This window comes from Carcharodon carcharias, chromosome 2 (genome assembly GCF_017639515.1).
Source record: "Carcharodon carcharias isolate sCarCar2 chromosome 2, sCarCar2.pri, whole genome shotgun sequence".
In the NCBI taxonomy this organism is placed as follows: Eukaryota; Metazoa; Chordata; class Chondrichthyes; order Lamniformes; family Lamnidae; genus Carcharodon; species Carcharodon carcharias.
In genome coordinates this window covers 140453930-140474342 of record NC_054468.1, presented here as the reverse complement: position 1 = coordinate 140474342, position 20413 = coordinate 140453930, and the positions used below count along the sequence as shown (strand labels likewise).

Genomic DNA, 20413 nt, shown 5'->3' with positions numbered 1-20413 from the left:
CCATGGTCAGGAACAGGAAACTGTGATAGTGAAGCAGGTAACGGGATTGATTTGGTAGAAGTTGAGAAGCCTCAGGTTTTGCAATTGTCCAACAGGTCTGAGATTCTTGCAGCTTGTATGGACGAAAGTGGGGGCTACAGAGTGGATGAGCAAACCGACCATGGCACTGTGGTGCAGGAAGCTATTCAAGCATGGGCAGTCAACAGGAATGCAGTGGTAGTAGGGGACAATATATTTGGGGGGATGCACACAGTTCTCTGCAGCCGAGAAGGAGAGTCCAGAATGCTGTGTTGCCTGTCCGTTGCCAAGGTTTAGGGCATCTGCTCTGGGATGGAGAGGACCTTGCAGTGGGAGAGTGAGGATCCAGTTGTCGTGGTCCACAAGTTACCAACTACATAGGTAAGACTAGGAAGGAGGTTCTGCTGAGGGAGTATGAGCAGCTAGGGGCTAAATTAAAAAGCAGAACCTCAAATGTAATAATCCCTGGATTATTCCCTGAGCCATGAGAAGACTGGAGTAAAGTAAGTTAAATACATGGCTCTCAGGTTGGTGTGGGAGAAATGGCTTTTGATTCATGGAGCACTAGCACCAGTACTAGGGGAAGTGGGAGCTGTACCTTTGGGATAGTCTTTGCCTGAACCATGCTGGGGCCAGTGTTCTGGCAAGTCATATAACTAGGGCGATAGAGAGGACTTTAAACTAAATAGTGGGAGAGGGGGTGGGTGGGTGAGGGATCAGGTGAGAGAAGATGTGATAAATTAGAGAGAGGACAAAAGGCAAGAGAGCAAGGTAGCAATAAGGGAATTGATAATCTGTGTGTGGCAGGAAGGGACAGAACGTACAAACTTGAGTGCACCAGCAGATGAGACTTGAGGTTGCAAAAATGATTTTAAAAAACAGAATTAACGGTACTTTATCTGAATGCACACAGCATTCGTAACAAAATAGATGAATCGATAGCACAAATGGAAGCAAATGGGTATGATCTAATTGCCGTTACGTAAATATGGCTGCAGGGTGACCAAGGCTGGGAACTGAATGTTTAAGGGTATTCGATATTTAAGAAGAATAGGCAGAAAGGAAAAGGAAGTGGGGTAGCACTATTAATAAAGTATGAGACCAGTACATTAGTGAGAGAGGATCTTTGATCAGAGGATCAAGATGTCAAATCAGTTTATGTGAAGCTAAGAAACAGCAAGGTGGCAGCAAACATTGGTAGGAGTTATTTATAGGCTAACAGCAGTGGTGGTAATGTATGGCACGGTATAAATCAGGAAATTAGAGGTGCATGTAACAAGGGTGATACAGTAATCATGGGGAACCTCATTTTACTTATAGACTGGGTAAACCTAACTAACACTAATGCTGTGGAGACAAATTCCTGGAAAGTATACGAGATGGTTTTCGAGAACAGTGTGTTGAGGAACCAATTAGAGAACAGGCTACTTAATATCTAGTACTTTGCAAAGGGAAAGGGCTAAATCGTAATCTTGTTGTAAAGGAACCTCCAGGAAAGAGTGACCATAATTTACTTTCAAACTTAATATAAAGTCCTATTAATGCGTTGCAATCTGAAACCAGGGTCTGAAATCTAAACAGAGGAAACTATGAGGGGCAAATTGGCTGTGGTACATTGGGAAACTACATTAAAAGGTATGATTGTAATCAGGTAATGGCTGACATTTAAGGAATTAATACAACAAATATACATTCCTTTGAGGTACAAAAACCCAGTAGGAAAGGTGATCCGACCATGGCTAACAGGGAAGTTGAAGATTGTATTAGATCAAAGGAAGAGGCTTATAAAGTTGCCAAAAAAAAATAGTAAGCCTTAGGTTTGGGAGCATTTCAGAATTCAGCAAAGGAGCACCAAGAAGCTGATAAAGAGAAAATAGAATATGAACGTAAACTAGCAAGAAAAATAATAACGGACTGTAAAAGCTTCAATAAGTATGTAAAAAGGAAAAGATAATGTAGCTAGTGAGAATGAGGAACTGAAAGAAATTAGTGTTAGTTAAAAAAAAAGTTCTGGAGGAATTAATCCCTACTGAAAGATGGTAAATCCCCTGAGCCTGATGATTCTCTTCCCAGAGTGTTGAAAGAAGTGGCTGCAGAGATAGTGGATGTGTTGGTGGGCATCTTCCAAAACTCGATAGATTCTGGAACAGTTCCTGCAGATCAGAAGGTATCAAATGTAACACCACTATTGAAGAAAGGAGGGAGCGAGAAAACAGGGAGCTACAGATCTGTTAGCCTGACATCAGTAGTGGAGAAAATGCTAGAATCTATTACAAAGGATGTGATTATGGATTATGAAAGGGAACTCAAGTTTGACAAACCTGTTGGGGTTTTTTGAGGATGTAGCTAGCAGAATAGATAAAGGGGAACCAACGGATCTAGTGTATTTCAGATGGCTTTAAATAAAGCCTCACACAGGAAGTTTGTAAGCAAAATTAGAGCACATAGGATTGAGGATTAGTTAATGGGCAGAAAACAGAGTAGGAGTAAATGGGTCATTCTCAGGTTGGCAGGCTGTAACTAGTGAGGCACTGCATGGATCAGTGCTTGAATTCACAATTTACTTCATTGATTTGGATGTGGGGACCAAATGTAATACTTTCAAGTTTGCTGATGGCACAAAACTACATGGAAATGAGAGTTATGAGGAGGATGCAAAGAGGCTTCAAGGGGATTTAGACAGGCCAGGTGAGTGGGGAGCATAGCAAATGGAATATAATGTGGAAAAATGTGAAATTATCCACTGTGGTAGGAAAAACAGAAATGCAAAGTATTTCTTAAATGGTGAGAAATTGGGAAGTGTTGGTGTTCAAAGGGATCTTGGTGTTCTTGTTCATAAGTCACTGAAAGTTAACATGCAGGTGCAGCAAGCAATTAGGAAGGCAAATTGTGTATTGGCCTTTATTGCAGGTGGATTTGAGTACAGGAGTAAGGAAATCTTGATGCAATTGTATAGAGCTTTGGTGAGACTGCACCTGGAGTATTGTGTACAGTTTGGTCTCCTTAACTGAGGCAGAATATGCTTGCTGTAGAGGGAGTGCAACAAAGGTTCTCCAGATTTATTCCTGGGATGGCAGGATTGTCCTATAAGGAGAGATAACAGAATATAAACCTAGTCTCTTCAGAATTTAGAAGAATGAGAGGTGATCTCATTGAAGCATACCAAATTCTTACAGGACTCAACAGGATAGATACAGGAAGGATGTTTCCCCTGGCTGGGGGGGTGTCTCGAACCAGCGGACACAGCCTTGGAATAAGTGACAACCTGTAGCACATGTTCTCTGTGCCAGTCAAGTCAGGCTTATCTCTTGTAACTGCTGTCTCCCATGTTGGGTTAATGCTCTGCAGTGAAAGTATAGCCTCGTCTATAGGGCACAACCCTGGGCAAAATTTATGGAAACCCTGAGCTGCCCAAACATCAGGGTCTTCTCTCGACCTCCCCAGTTGAGTCCAAGAGAATGCAAAGCACTAGCTTTGGCACTGGCCTGGTTACAGGGGTTGCCTGAAAGATGACATATTTTGGTATCAGCCCGCCTTTGGGCTCCACTGTAGATTTTTTTGCTTCCTTAGCCTTCAACACTCTCGAGGTATCCACCAAGCAGTGGAGTTGTTCACTCATAGCTGGGAGTTTGGTTTGAGTGCCAGGGCATGCCCGCATGCCAGTTGGCCTGCACACTGCAAGTCTGGGGACCAAACCTTCTCCGACTTCCTCTGAAGCTTTAGCCTGGGGTTGTGAGAAACCCAGTTTCTATGTGTTGCCATGAGCTGGCATAGCTGAGGACCTGCCAATGCAGAGGCTGTATACTAACAGGAAGAAACTTACACATTTGGCTCTCTTTTTCACATTGCTGCCAACCAGTGGTGTAGGCTGAAAATGAGAAGCATTTTAGTACACAAAAGTGGAAAGCATGCTAACTCACTTTATCCACACACTAGCCACATCACATCAACATTTGAAGAGGACACAGAGAAGGTGCAAAGAGATGTAGGCAAGTTAAAGTGATTTGGGCAACAAGGTGGCAGATAAGTTATAATGTGAGTAAGTATGAAGCTATTCGCTTTGGTAGTAGAAGTAGAAAAGCAAGATGTTTTTTAAAACATGAATCTTTTAAATGTTGCTCAGAGATGGGTGTATTCACAAAGAAACCCAAAGTTAGCATGCAGATACAGCAAGCCATTAGGAAGGCAAATACCATGTCGGCCTTTCATGTAAGAGGATTGGCGTACAAGGATTAGGAAGTCTTCCTACAATTGTATAGGGCTTTGGTGCATAGTTTTAGACTCCATATCATAGGAAGGTTATATTCACCTTGGAAGCGGTACAGAAACGATTAACTGGATTGGTTTGTAGTATGAGAGGGTTGACCAGTGATGAGAGGCTGAGTAAATTGGGCCTATACACTCTGGAGTTTAGAAGAATGAAAACTGATTTCATTGAAACATATAAAATTCTGAAGGGGTTCCACAGAATAGACATTGAGAGGTTGTTTCAGAAAGCAATTAAGAAGGCAAATGATGTGTTGGCCTATATTACAAGAGGATTTGAGTATAGGAATAAGTCTTAGTGCAATTATATAGAGCTTTGGTGAGACTGCACCTGGAGTGTTGTGTGCAGTTTTGGTGATCTTACCTAAGGAAAGATATATTTGCCATAGAGGGAGTGCAACAAATGTTCACCAAACTAATTCCTGGGATGGAGGAATTGTCCTATGAGGAACGATTAAATAGACTGGCCTTTATTCTCTGGAGTTTAGAAGAATGAGAGGTGATCTCATTCAAACATACAAAATTCTTACACGGCTCGACAGGATGGATGCAGGAAGGATGTATCCGCTGGGTGCAATACCTAGAACCAGGGGACACAGTCTCAGAATAAGGGGCAGGCCATTTAGAACTGAGATGAGGAGGAATTTCTTCACTTAGAGGGTGGTAAATCTTTGAAATGCTCTGCCAGAAAGGACTGTAGAAGCTCAGACAAGACAGCATGGTCAAGACAGAGATCAGTAGATTTCTACATCTTAAAAACATCAAGGGATATGGGGACCTTGCAGCAAAATGGTATTGAAGTTGAAGATCAGCCATGATCTCATTGAATGGCAGAGTGGCAGAGCAGCCTTGAAGGGCTAAACGACCTACTCCTGTTCCTATTTCTTATGTTCTTATGGCTTCCTTGGCTGGGGAATCTAGAACATAAGGACAGTCTCAGAATAAGGGCTCGATCATTTAGGACCAGTATGAATACAAAATTTCTTCACTTAGAGAATTGTGAACCTTTGGAGTTATCTATCCCAGTAGCTTGTGAATGCTACATCATTGAATATATTTAAGGCTGAGATCAATAGTTTTTTGGACTCTCAGGGAATCAAGGGACCTGGCATGCGGCAGGGAAATGGAGTTGAGCCAGAAGATTGACCATGTTCATATTAAGTGGTAGAGCAGGCCTGATGGGCCATGTGGTCTATATCTCCTACTTATGTTTTTAGATTTTTATGAACGAGGGCTGGTTGCCTGGCTTGGTAGTAATGGTAGAGTGAGGAATACATTAGGCCATGAGATTACAGATTGAAATAGAATAGAATCCTGCTGCTGTTGGTCCATAGTGGCCACTTCCTTCCCACTGTATACCATTGTGCTGCCATCTCGAATGGGTCTGCCCTATTAGTGGAACAGAACATATCCAGGCCTGGTGATAGTGTAGTCTGTGATGTTGGCTGAAAGGTGTGATTTTGTGAGTATGACTATCAGGCTGTTGCTTGACTAGTCTATGGGATAACCCTCCCAATTTTGGCACAAGTCCTCAGATGTTGATGAGAAGGATTTTGCAGCGCTGGTTTCATTCTTAGTACTGTTTTTTAAAGCAGATTTGATAAACTTAGTAGCTTGGTAGGCTATTTAAGGCAGCAGTCAAAAGTCAATCACGCCGCATTGGGTCTAGAGTCATATGCCAACCAAGACAAGTAAGGAAGACCAATTTCCTTACCTAAAGCAATTAATGAACCAAATGGGTTTTTATGACAATTGGGTAGTCATTACTGATACTAGCTTTTTAAGTTGCAGATTTATTTAATTAATTAATTGAATTAAAATTCCCCAGCTGCCGTGGTGAGATTTGAACTCAATGTCTCCGGATTTTAGTCCAGACCCCTGGATTACTAGTCCAGTAACATAACCACTATGCTACCGTACCCTTTTTGTCTATGACTCTTTGGCTTTGCTATCTGCTCTCAGCACTTATAATGGTAAGTGTCACTTGTACTGCATGTTGTTAGTATGTGCATGAGATCATTGTTACATGACTCTGTAGAATCGAAACCAAATTCTAAACTTTATTCTAAATCACGAACTAACCAGTTCATTTTGCTGCATTTGATAACCAACTGGTAGATGTTTGTTGCCAACAGTATATTAACTTCTGGTTTCTAATGGTGGTCTGTAATGATGGTCAGAATGTTACCTTAAAAGTTCCACCTTACCCAAGTTAAGGATATTTCCGCTTGGTTCACCAGTTAATATTTCTGTGTAACTTAGTTACTTTTCAGTTCCTGATAAGACCAGTTAATAACTTGGGGAAAAAGAAACACTTAATCCTTAGCCCCCTCTGTAGGATTATAGCATTCTTCAACTGCACTTTATTAGGATCTTTTCCTGTTTGCTCTGCAAAAACCTAGCAACCTGTAGCAGAACTGAGAAATAAAAACATACTATACACTAGCTAAAAGCATTATTTGACATTAGCAATAGTGGTGAAACTCCATTTGTAATGTTGCAGAACAACTTTAAGGCAATTATAGTTATTTTTACGATTGTGGTATGTTCAGTGCACAAATTAGAACACATGGTCAGTTTGCCAATCTTTGTTCAATTAATTCTGAGCTTTCCTTTAGCATCAAACCACAAATATGAACTCTGTAAAAATAAAACTACACGCAATCAGCATTTATTTTTCTTTGTATGAATTGTCAGCTACATTTGTATGTTCTTGAATTATTTTCTACTCTGTTTATCACAGCCCAAGGAGTCTTGGCTCTGAAGTACGGAATCAATGCATCGCTGCTATTCGCTCAGCCCCTATAGTTGGTGGTGACCTCAATCACACCAAGCCTGCAAGCACTGCTAATGAACTAAGGTAGTTTCATTGACAGCATGAATAGATGCCATTTGTGGTACTATATATCCTCCTTTTTCATATATCAGTTGAAAGCAATGTTTAATCCTAATGTTCCTGCGATTAAAAGGGCATTTGGAGTAAAATATAGTTGAATCAATTAAGTTGCTTAATTCAAATTTCTGATACCTCAATTTCCTTTTAGCACTAGAATCTCATATTGCAGATAAAGCAGCCTCATGCTAATTGTTAATTACATTGCTTAACTCAGATTATTAAATAATTCCATTTTCTTTCAGCCCAGTGATTGGATTTTGAGTAAGCATAAGAATTACTATTTCTTAATATTAGAAGTAGGCTATTCGGTCCTTCAAACCACCTTGCCGTTGAATAAGATCATAACTGATTTTCTATCTCAAATCCGCCTACTTACACTATCCTCATAATCCTTGGTTACCTCAATGTCACAATATATCACTCTCTGTCTTGTGTAGGCGATGCCCTTTTATATCACCTTGTGTCAGACGCTTGAAACCATAGGATTAAGGAGGAAATATACTGGGAGAACCTATTATTTTAAACAGGAAGAAACTAATAGTGTTTGATTTTTTTTCATTCTTTCATGGGATGTGAGCATTGCTAGCAAGGTCAGCATTTGTTGTCCCTAATTGCCCTTGAAAATGTGGTGGTGAGCTGCCTTCATGAACAGCTACAGTCCAGTGCTGTTAGGAAGGGAGTTCCACGATGCTGACCCAGCAGCAGTGAAGGAATGGCAATATAGTTCCAAGTCAGGAAAGTGAGTTTCTTGGAAGGGAACTTTCAGGTGGTGGTGTTACTGTCTGCTGCCATTGTCCTTCCATGTGGTAGAGGTTACGGGTTTGGAAGGTGCTATCGAAGGTGCCTTGATGAGTTGCTGCAGTGCATTTTGTATATAGAACACACTGCTGCCACTGTGTACCAGCACTGCGGTAGGCACAGAGTGTTTTTACATTTAAACAGCAGTGAATTTCCCAATACACATGGAGGAAATGCATAATAGATAGTAAATGGAAACACAACTAAATGCGGTTTCCCATATTGAAATTTTTTATGCTGGTCTTTTGTTTTAATTGTGTTGTTAAGAGTACAGATCACTGGGTGACCCTTCATAAAAATGGAAAGTTGTTACACTCAATGTAACTGTATTGAAACAAGAATAATGCATTGATGAGCCAGATTTTCACCAGAAGCTGTATTGGTCAGTTATTCAGAATAATTTGTGTCGCAAACTGAGTCCTTGTAAGTCCCTTTCAGTCACTCATCAGTAGCACCTGAAAGTGTGCCTGTCTTTGGGTTGTTTGCTATCAATGGTTGAGCAACTGGAAGTTCACTTCATGGACCTGCGATCTTGGATTAGCATGCCTGCAGAGGCTGATAATGTACCCCATCTTGCTGTAACATTACAGCAGCAGGCATCAGAGACCCCTTTATCTGCCATTTGGTGTCTCATTTGATTAAAGGAGTAGAATTAATATGGTTAGTGACAAGAAATCTGAAATGATTCTCTCCTGCTGTGCTCCTTGAAGTGCACAGGAAAGTGGTTTGTTTATATTTTAAAGGTATTCATATGATACAGTGCCAAGTGCATTACCAGTAAATGTTTGAACTGTGTTGAAGTGCAGATACTACTGTAATCTTGTTTCTTTTGAAATAGGGGTTCGAGTGTCCCTGAAAATGACCGCTTAGCATCCATAGCAGCTGAGCTACAGTTCAAGTCACTGAGCCGACACTCCAGTCCCACTGAAGATCGCGAGGGTGAGGAAGTGAATATTGAATATAGTGCACTTAAGGCGTGGTGTTTTATAACACAGCCATACTGAACCCTGCCCTGGCCCTGATCCATGAGATCTACCTCCTCCTCTTGCCAACCTACTTGTGTCGAACAGCTGACCACCCAACTTCCATTCCTCGCCCCCATGAGAGCAGATATTGTTGACAGTTTCCTCTCCAAACATATTATCCCTCTCTCCTTCAAATCTGATGCCTTCAGCTCCTCTAATAAACAAGCCTGGACCCTGTCCACACACACACACACACACACACACACCACCACCAACAACTCCCCACCCCTGCAAATTACCACCTCTATTTCCAGCCTCCCATTTTTTTCCTTGAAATGTACTGTCACCTGCCAAATCACATTCATCTTTTCCTGCAGCCTCCATGTTTGAACCCCTCCAGCCAAGTCTCTGCCCCACTACAGCACTGCAACAGATCTTAAAATGACATCCTACATGACTGTGCCCGAAATCACAGCATCGGGTTCCACATGTCGCCAGACGACAGCCATTTCTCCCTCCCCACTATCTCTCTCAATCCCTTTTTTGTCTCTGAATTACAATGTTAACAGTGCTGTAAAATGTAAGTTATTAATATTCCTCTCCATTTCTTGGTGCCACATGTTAGTAATGTAATGTCAGAAGCTGAACCGTTTAACTGTCCTATAACTGAACAGATTTTGGAAGTTTGGCTGAAACCACTACGATCTGTGCTATTTTTGTGCTTTGTCTTCACAGTAACATAAACAAATTCATACCAGAAGTAGCAGATAAATAAGAGGCTAATAAGAATGAAGAACTTAATTAACATCAGCAGAAGAAAACATATTGGAGAAATTTAGGGAACAAAAAACCAACAAGTCTCCAGCACCTGATGACCTAGACCCACGGTTCTGAAAGCAACTCAGAGATAGTGGGTGTAATGGTTATGATTTTCCAAAATTCCCCAGATTCTAGAATGTTCCCAGTAGATTGGTTAGCAAATGTAACACCGCTATTCAAGAAAGGAGAGAGAGAGAAAAGCGGGAACTGCCCTGACATCAGTCACTGGGAAAAGGCTGAAATCTGTTATTAAGGAAGCCTTAGAAAGCATAGCACGATCAGACAAAATCAACATGGTTTTACAAAAGGAAGACTGTATTTGACAAATTAAGAAGATGTAACTAGTGGGGTAGGTAATGAGGAGCCAGTACATGTTTTCTTGGCTTTCCAAAAGGCATTTGATAAGGTGCCATGCAAAAGGTTAATATGCAAGATAAGGGCTCATGGGTTTGGTAGTAATATATGCAATTGGATGGAAGATTGGTTAAAGAACAGGAAGCAGAAAGTAGAGATACACAGGGCATTTTCAAATTTGTAGGCTGTAACTAGTGGAATGCGGCAAGGTTCAATATTGGGTCATGAGCTATTTACAAACTATATTAATGATTTAGACAAAGAAACTGAGAGCATTATTTCTAAGTTTGCTGACAATACAAAGTTAGATGACAATATAAGCTGTGAGGAGGACCCAAAAAGGCTGCAAAGAGGTATGGACAAATTAAGTGAGCAAGCGGCAAGGTGGCAGATGGAGTACAATGTGGAGAAGTGTATAGTTATTCACTTTGATAGTACAGATATAAAAACAGAATATTTTTTAAAAGGTGTGAAACTTTTAAATGTTGAAGCTCTGAGAGACTTGGGTGTACACATACAAGGAGCACAAGGTTAGCATTCAGATACAAGCCATTAGGAAGGCAAAGACATGTTGGCCTTCATTGCAAGGGGATTGAAGTATAATAATAGGAAAGCCTTACGACAGTTATAAATGTCTGTGGTGAGACTGCATCTGGAGGAATGTGCACTGTTTTGGCCTTCATATTTGAAGAATAATAAACTTACATTGGAGGCAGTACAGCAAAGGTTCACTCGATTGTTCCCTGGGATAGAGGAAAATCCTGTGATGAGAAACCAAGTAAATTGAACCTATACTCTCCAGAAAAATGAGGTGAGCTCATTGAAACGTACAAGATTCTGAAGGAGCTTGACAGGGTAGACAATGAAAGGTTGTTTCCCCTGGCTGGAAAATCTAGAACACTGGAGCACAGTCTCAGGACAAGGATTTGATCATTTAGGACTGAGATGAGAAGTTTCTTCGTTCAGAGGATTGCTAATTTTGGAATTGTCTCACCCAGGGGATTATGGATGCTCCATTGTTGGGTATATTTAAGACTGAAATCAATAGATTTTTGATTGTTTCAGGAAATCACTGGATATGGACAGGAAAGTGGAGTCGAGATAGATCAGCCATGATTGTATTGAATGGCGGACCAGGCTCAAGGGGCAGTATGGTCTACTCCTGCTGCTATTTGTTATGTTCTTATGCTTGGTATATTCCCACCATTAGTCACTTTGTAATTGTAGAATTCATGACTGTTTTAATTCATTCTCTTCCCCAGAACCTATATATCCTAAGGGAGATCCAAGTCTTAGTGCAAGAAGAAGCTGGGAGTTGCGATCTCTGTTGAGTCAGTCAAAAGGTAACAGCATCATTCTAAGAATATGCACTTGATGACATTTGATGGTTGTTCTGTAAAATAAGAGAGTTTTGACATTCTAATCTCTTGTAGTTTTACTTGCTGCCTTGGTTTCATTAAAATAACATGCCTTGAGTTTTTTAAGAGTGAAATACATGGTTATATCACACCTACACATTTTCCTAAGATAACTAATTTGAAGTAACTTGTTAAAAAAATTATACAGAGCTCTGCTCATTCATATTTAATAATATATATTTTGATGATCCAGGCACCCATGGAATACATAAAATTAATTCTGTGAAGAGTTATAATGGGAGACGTGGTATGAGATGTTTTGCTGCACAATTTTTTTCTGGCAGTCTTATTAATTTCAATCAGGTCTTTGAAGTTAATTTTGATAGGGGAGCAATGGTTTGTATATTGTGCATCTGTGGTGAGAGATTGGGAGTATTAATCACTCAGATCAAAGTACAGGTTAGATCTGTGCTACACTCCTTTACCCTGCACCAAAATGTACTGTGAACACCTAATGATGACTGGTCTACTACCTTGTTTACTGAAATGTAGTTGTGGCTCCCATGACCCAGCCTGCAGTTCCAAGTTCCACGTGCTTTATTCAGTATCTGTAGCCTTGGGTTATTTACTGATTTAAAGAGGTGTACGCATTCATGTCCTTCAGCAAGAGATATGAACCTGTGCTTGTAAGTGTGTCCTCAGGAGCCAACAGTCTACATTTAACACTGTCTGCGGTAAGTGATCTCTGTATTCCAGCTTTAAATTCTTCATGGAGCCTTGACTTAACCAATTAACATGCACAAATCTCCAAGGCAAAATGGCCTTGCGCATCAGCACAAAATTAGACCGACTGATGTGAGAAATGAGGGGTGTGGGAGTAAAGCTCACACTGATGAGATGAGGGTAGGGTGTTTACTTAAAGTTTATTAGGATCGGGCAGAGGGAGCTTTATTTAGAACCTGGCTCACACCCTTCCTGACCTGAGACTGCTTTAATTCTCTATGTTCTTTACTCTGATATCTCACCTTGAATGTAAAATAATTACAAGAACTTGGAAACAGGAAAAAAGATGAAGGAAAGGAGAGAATGTATTATTGGCCCTGCCGTAGCCGGGCTATTCTGCATGTCAGTAATATTGTTGTACTAGCCAAATATTTGAGAGATGTAATGTAGTTTATATTTTTTAAAAATTTGTTCCCAGTTTTAGAAAAATATCCACCTGACTTTAAGGCCATTATTTCATGTAATTTTTTTCCATTTGTGAATGAAGGAATCAGAAATGACTTCTCCAAATTTGCAGGTTAACTACTAGTAACACAATGCTTGAAGAAGGCTCGAAGCAATGTACAAGAGATTACACTTAAGCTTTTTGAAGGAACAATTACCACTTTTAGAATGAGTTTGCATTTGCTACAGATTTGTTATAATAGTAAATGTACTGTTCTTAATGTTATGAAGCTTTTTTGGCCATTTGTTCCCCACCCCTTGCCATGCAGTCAACCGGGTGACCCTGCAACCCCTAGTGAAGTAGGCTGTCAACTGTAGAGAACATTGTAGCCAAGCCCTATCCTGCTGTAACCCAATGTTTGTGCTTTCCAGGAATCAGTCTGTAATGACGAGTGGAACATTCCAAGCTTTTCCTTCTCTCTTCTCTTTCCAAGACCCTAACTTCCTCAGGAGTGCTGTGGCCAATTGTATCTGGCTTGTTGCAGTGACTGAAATCAGCTGATTTGGTGTAGACTCTGTCCTCAGAACTCCAAGAAAAGTCTTGCATCATTAGTTCATTTATTGACTGACTATAAAAAAAAACCTGCATCAGTAAATAGGAGCTGTTGATTACTCTAATAATAACTGCATTTAGTGTTCTATGGCATCGATAGATTAATGCGTAACAAGTGTGTAAATAATTTAAACTGAAGTTATTTCTTTAAATATTGCATTATGATACTAACCATGATAAATAGTAATTTTTTTTTTGTTCACTGATAAAATGCAATAACATAAATCTCCTCAAAATATGTCATCATACGGTGCATGTGATTGATGCATTGCTATAGAAGCTCCACACACAGTATCAACTCATCATTTTCTTAGTGAAAATATTGTCTTGTGAAGCAAAAGTTTCGAGGGTCTTTTATATATGAAGCTTTCGCTCGCCTGGAGTTTAGGTTTTTATTTTTCCCAGTGACTGTTTCTTGTAACCCAACTGATCTCACTTGCCATTGTCTTACCAAGTATGCACTGGTGCTTAATGATACACAATTGCACTACAGCTTGATTCTGCACTTTGTACCTCACTGTGTTTCAGTATAGTGAAATCTAATTGTGAATGTAGTTCCTCAATTACAACAAAATATAACCCTCTGAACGTGCTGACACCCCAGTTGACATACCTGTAAATTGCTACTGAACTACCATTAGCACAGCTTATCAATAAGATTATATTTTGTTATAACATCTAATAACCCGTGTTAGTGCTCTGAAACCAGTGCTTAAATCAGTTTCAATTGTATTTATACCAGACAACCATTGGTAAAATAATAGCGATTTAAAAGGCAGACAAGTGAAAAGCTCTGACTGTTTTTTCCTATTGTCAATTTTTCTCCATTCTGCCTTCTCCATATGACATTTGGTTGTGTGCTGGGGTATGGTTTTATGTGCGCAAGACGCCACACAATACCTCAGCCAAGTCACCATGTCCCTTGGGCGACTTTTGATGATAAATGTCAGCTGGTTGCTAGAAAGCAGTTAAACCACAATCAATCTTGCCTTCAGCCCATTATGCCCACATACAGAAGTCACTGTATGTTGATCAGGAGCGGTAATTTGATAGACTCCACCAATATTCATTACAAGCCTACTGACTCCCACAGCTACCTTGACTACAGCCCCACATACCCCACTTCCTGTAAGGATCTCATCTCATTCTCTCAGTTCCTTCGCCTCCATAGCATCTGTTCTGATGATGCCACTTTCAAAAACAGTTTCCCTGACGTCTTCCTTCTTCCTTAACCACGGTGGTTGACAGGGCCCTCAACCGTGTCCGGCACATTTCCTACACATCTGCCCTCACACCTTCCTCTCCCTCCCAGAACCATGGTAGGGTCCCCCTTGTCCTCACTTATTATCCCACCAGCCTCCGCATTCAAAGGATCATCCTCTGCCAACTCCAGCATGATGCCACCACCAAACACATCTTCCCTTCACCCACACCGGCGGCATTCTGCAGGGTTCATTGCCTCCGGGACACCCTGGTCCACTCCTCCATCACCCCCTACACCTCAACCCCCTCCCCCTCCCACTGCACCTCAACCACCTCCCCCTCTCACTGCACCTTCCCATGCAACCGCAGAAGGTGTAACACCTGCCCCTTTACTTCCCACGTCCTCACCACCCAAGGGCCTAAACACTCCTTTCAAGTGAAGCAGCATTTCGCTTGCACTTCCCTCAATTTAGCCTACTGCATTCGCTGCTCCCAATACGGTTTCCTCTACATAGGAGAGACCAAACGCAGACTGGGTGACCGCTTTGTGGAACACCTTCAGTCTGTCCACAAGCAAGACCCAGACCTCTCTGTCGCTTGCCATTTCAACACTCCACCCTGCTTTCATGCCCACATGTCCGTCCTTGGCCTGCTGCAGTGTTCCAGTGAAGCTCAACGCAAACTGGAGGAACAGCACCTCATCTTCTGACTAGGCACTTTACAGCCTGCCGGACTGAATATTGAGTTCAACAACTTTAGATCATGAACTCTCTCCCCCATCCCCACCCCCTTTCCGATCCCCCTTTTTCCATTAATTTATATACATTTTTCTTTTCCCACCTATTTCCATTATTTTTAGATGTATTTCCATCCATTGTTTTATCTCTACCTTTTAGCCTATTTCGATCCCTTCCCCCCACCCCACCCCCACTAGGGCTATCTGTACCTTGCTCGTCCTGCTTTCTACCCTTAATGTCACCATTAGCACATATCTTAGCTAATATCACCACCGTCAACACCTCTTTGTCCTTTTGTCTATGACATCTTTTGGCAATCTCCACCTATCCCTGGCCCTCTATCCAGCTCTACCTGTCCCACCCCCCCCTCAAAGCAGCTTATATTTCACCTGTTCTCTATTTTTCCTTAGTTTTGATGAAGAGTCATTTGGACTCGAAACTGTGTTCCTCTCCGCAGATGCTGTCAGACCTGCTGAGTTTTTCCAGGTATTTTTGTTTTTGTTTTGGATTTCCAGCATCCACAGTTCTTTGCTTTTATTATAGCCATAATTTGCTTGTTTTTTTCTCTTCGTTAAACTAGGACTGTAAGCTAGTTGTACTTCTCTAGCTGAGTTCAACTAGGCATTGAATGTAGGAGTGTTTTGATCCACTAGATATTGAACGTAGGAATGTTTTCATCCTTAGTGAGTCAGGTACATACTGGATAAATTTGCTGTACCATCTGGGAAGGCTAATTTTTACCTTTGTATTGAAACTTATAGCGAGCTCAGATATGTTCTTGAGTTTTTCCTGACAAGTGCACTTATGCTTTGGTTAGTAGTACAAAATTTATCACCTTCCTAGCAGATTTTATTTTTATTTCTTAATTTTCTCCTCTGCTCCCTTCCTCTCATCTGGATGGTCAACAGTCAAGCAAAGGTCCGCAAGGTTTAGGGCCCTCTATTAGGTTGCCTAAGGGCTTGATCTATTGCGGATTGTTTGACTATGTGGTCACCTGTATTTGATACCAGCACAAGTTGCTGATTAGTGTTCGGGAGCAGCATCCTTGTCCGGTTTCCCTTCTGAAGCCAATGCAGAAAGGTCATTGGTCCCTAGCTGAGTTTGATTTAACTTGGCACACACTGAAGATTAAAACAAGAACATTCCTGTTCTGGCCGGCTCATTACCAAATTATGTAGTGGATTTCTCCACTCAGCCTTGATACCTCTATCTCTGATTTGCATCCATCTCTGTTTTATCTTTGCTCCTTCCTTTCATAAAGCAGATAATGACAATTAGTCTGAATGAACAGCTGACAAACATCAGAGAAAGCACAATTTCTATAAAATAAATTTGAACCTGTGAAACACAGCAGCAAATTGCAAAATAATTGAATCATTCTATTTATAGAATGTCATCTAATCCACAGGTACCTAATGCAGGCACTTTGTGCTGTGGGGGAAGGAGAATCAGGAAATCTCTCTAATTACTGTAGGTCGTCGTTTGTTTGATACATGTTACAAATTGAACGTGTGTTTAATTTCCTAGATATAGCTGCCAAGCAGAGTCGAATTGATGCTGTCCGAAAGTCAATTAAATCCTTTGAGGAGCAACAGAATCAGCAGATGAAGCAAAAGAATATCATTGGCCAAGTCTGTGATATTCCTAAATCTTATGATAATGTCATGCAAGTTGGATTAAGAAAAGTGACATTTAAATGGCAGAGGGGAAATAAAATAGGTAATTTCTGAATTTTGGATGTAAAAATGAGCATTCAGTTTACGCAGCTGTCTTGCAGAAGTTTGAAAATGTTCATTTAAAAATGAATCGGTATGCTCCTCATTTCTGCTAGGATCCAGACTCGCAGCAGGATACTGACTCTCAGGTGGTGGTAACCTTTGTGCCTTTCCCCAAATATGAGCAGGAGAGTTCTCCATGGAGGCTATTGCAGCTGAGCCTGATAAAGAAAGACTTGTATTAATACAGTGTTTTTCACAACCACCAGCTGTGCCAAAGTACTTTTTACAGTCAACAAAGCACTTTGAGTGTTCTGTCTGTTGTAATGTAGGAAATGCGGCAATCAGTTTGCACACAGCAAGCTCCCACAAAAAGCAATGTTTTACAGGCCAGATAATCTGTTTCAGTGACGTTGCTTAATGGATAAATATTGGCCAGAACACGAGGGATAATAACTCTGCTCTTTTTCCAAATAGTGGCATTGGATCTTTAACATCCAGCTTAGGACAGATTAGACCTTGGTTTAACTCTTCATCCGATAGACAGCACTTCCAACAGTGCAAAACTCCCTCAGCACTGCTCTGGAGTAGCAGCCTTGTATTTTTTTTGTACTCAATTCCTAGAGTGGGGAATTAAACCCACAACCTTCTGACCCTGAGGGGAGGGTGATGTCAGTTAAGCCTGACACATGACATAAGATTCTTGGCCTGGCCTCATCGTGAGGTCCACACATGCACTGCCATTTTAAGCAAGGGGCATGGGGCGTTGAACAGTGATCAGCAGTGCAAACCCAGCCCACCAATTGCTACAGTCTTACAGTTGTCTCAGCTTTGATCAGCTAACTTCACACATGTTTCATGGCTCAATCAAAGAGCCTCCTGTGTCAGCATAACCACAACAATTTAAAAAGTGTTTTTATTTTTGTAACCAATCACTTGGTGCATGACAAAAGATTTTCACTCAAAAGCTGCTGGGGCGCATTTTAGGAAAGTGAATGAACTTAATATCTTGACTTTGTATAGAAGAATAGGGATCAGTAGTGGAGAAAAACAAACTGTAGAATTAACGAAAATCTGTGAATGGCAGAAATCTGAAGTGGCGATAGAAATGCTCAAAGTGCCAAGTTTGCTGATCAGCATCTGAAAGAGAAATGTTTTGGCTGGGATCCTCCATCACAATTTGCCAGACTGTTGACTTGTATTTACTCTTTTCACACACTGTGCACTTCCACCCTTCTCTGTTTCTATTTACGAAAGATAACTGGTTGGTTTTCGTTTTTGCCTACTAAATTACTTATGGTAAAATGACCTATATTCACCAGTACAGCACTCAAAGCAAAAGTTCAAATTCAACCTGTTGTATAACCATCTAATCTGTGGTTTTCTATTATTCAGTTTTGTGCGAGCATTTTAATAAAGGTAGTCAAAATTACCATTTGATGCCTGATGTATCATGAACTTAGACAAAAAATTACAGTGTCCATTGTTTACCCAAAGTGGTCAACGTGCAAGTACTGGTGCGATAGTGATTTACAAAATGTAAAACGAATGCCCACTAAACCTGTTACACTTGATGTGCATCAAACTGCTAGATTTTAAAAGTGCTGTTACTTTTCAAGAAATATACAAGCCTCATTTGTACTTGGCAATAAAATCTGAGCTAAAAATGCAACTTGCAACTTGTTGGCTTGACTGTCATTATAACCCCAGTATATCTATCTTAAATACTGAATAAAGAGAGCAACTTTTTACTTGTGGCTTGAAAGGACAAAGCATTTGATGAGCAAAGAATTAGACTAGCATAAATTTCATAACTTAGATTAGGTGTTCTTTGTAAGTATTTTCTGATCGTGCATTGCTTCAGCCAGTAGTTGGTCACATCTATTTAAATAAGCTATTCACTTTACCATATTGTACTGAGTTGGCACAAAATTCTTTTGTGTAATGTAGACGATTAGAATAAGCTTCATGATCTTGTAATTCAGATGTTGCATTATTTGATTTTATAGATTTTGATTTGTGTAAAATGGCAATTTAATTTAAGACAATTTAAGCTAAATGGTTTAAGCATGATATTCCGCTGCTCTGATGGAGTCTGCATCTGTTTTATATAATGAACCAAGCTATTTGTAACAAATATGAGCCATCTCTCTCACTTAGTGCTACATAAAACTGCTGGAATTGATATAACAATAATATTCCTTGTCTCTCCAGGTGAAGGACAGTATGGAAAAGTGTACACATGCATAAATGTTGACACTGGAGAGCTAATGGCAATGAAGGAAGTAAGTATTTTTTGTTTTTAGGAAAGTTGTTTTCTATGTGCTAACAGTTTTCTGTAGCACTGTATGCTGAATTTGGTGATTTTCTGTCGAATAACACCTGGAACTGGATGCCATCATTGGGTACTGGAAGGGGGAGGGAATACCTTTCGCAGGCACTGGGATATATTTTGCAGAAAGCTGTTTAGAAATCAAAGTAACTAAACTCAAAAATCATAATATCTCTGGCATTTATTCACTTTCAGCCTTAATAGAAACAGAACTATTATTTGTTCCTTCTCTGTAAACTTTGCTCTAACTGCATTAAAATGAGTCCTTTCCAAAATTAACGATATTTTTTGCTTTAAAAAAATCAGAAGCATTATAGGCAAATCCGTTTCTGGCTGGAAAATAAAAGTGACTTTTCTGTGACTTCACCTGTATTTTTTCGAATTCCTGCAGCAAGTCTTTGTCTTTTTGTTCCATCCTCTGTTCTGTCATATTACCCACTCCTTACCCAACATTGAAGAGCAGAGGTGTTCTACCCAGTGCCCTGACCAATATTTATCTACAACCCAACACCTAAAAAAGTACACTTGATCTGATTGCTGTTTGGTAGATCTTGCACACATTGGCTGCTGGGTTTCCATGGCAGCAGTGACAGCTTCAAAAACAAAGTATTTAACTGTCTGTAAAGGACTTGGGGCATCCTGAGGTTTAAATGCTATATAAATGCAACTCTCTCTTTAATAACTTCACATTTTGTCCTTCTTTATATCTATAGATCAGATTCCAGCCAAATGATCATAAAACAATCAAGGAGACAGCAGATGAATTGAAAATTTTTGAAGGTATCAAACACCCAAACCTGGTTAGGTATTTTGGTGTAGAACTGCACAGGGTAAGTAATTTGAATACTCTCCAATCACAATGATTCAAATCATCTTTTCACTACCTATTGCAGTGAAAAGCTAATTGCTTTGACTTCTATATTTCCAAGTACCAAGGCAGCGTTTTAAGATATGAAAAGCACAGGGGCAGAGAGCTTCTATAATTCAGGCGAAGGGAGTCAGAGAGGAGGATTAAATGTTCTGATTGAATACTATACTTTCAGACTCAGTTGAGAACATCCTGATCTTGGGCAGTCCCAGGGGATCAAGGATGACTTGGTTCTACTCTGCTGTGATGAGTTCTAAGATGACTGATAAGTCCAGTGCTTGATTTTCAGACTCTGTCACATGTG

The 20413-nt window shown here is 40.4% G+C and overlaps 1 protein-coding gene across 4 annotated transcripts in view; it reads left to right on the top strand.

Annotated features, from left to right (window-relative positions):
- Positions 1-20413, top strand: part of map3k4 (mitogen-activated protein kinase kinase kinase 4) — a 230806-nt gene that overhangs the window by 183029 nt on the left and 27364 nt on the right. For 3 of the 4 annotated variants that reach the window (XM_041174360.1, XM_041174340.1, XM_041174369.1), the window contains exons 17-22: positions 7028-7144; positions 8817-8917; positions 11379-11459; positions 16722-16913; positions 19124-19194; positions 19955-20071. In XM_041174360.1, the coding sequence (XP_041030294.1) occupies positions 7028-7144; positions 8817-8917; positions 11379-11459; positions 16722-16913; positions 19124-19194; positions 19955-20071 (679 nt within the window). The remainder of the gene's footprint in view (positions 1-7027; positions 7145-8816; positions 8918-11378; positions 11460-16721; positions 16914-19123; positions 19195-19954; positions 20072-20413) is intronic. The other variant, XM_041174347.1, reaches the window with a different exon arrangement.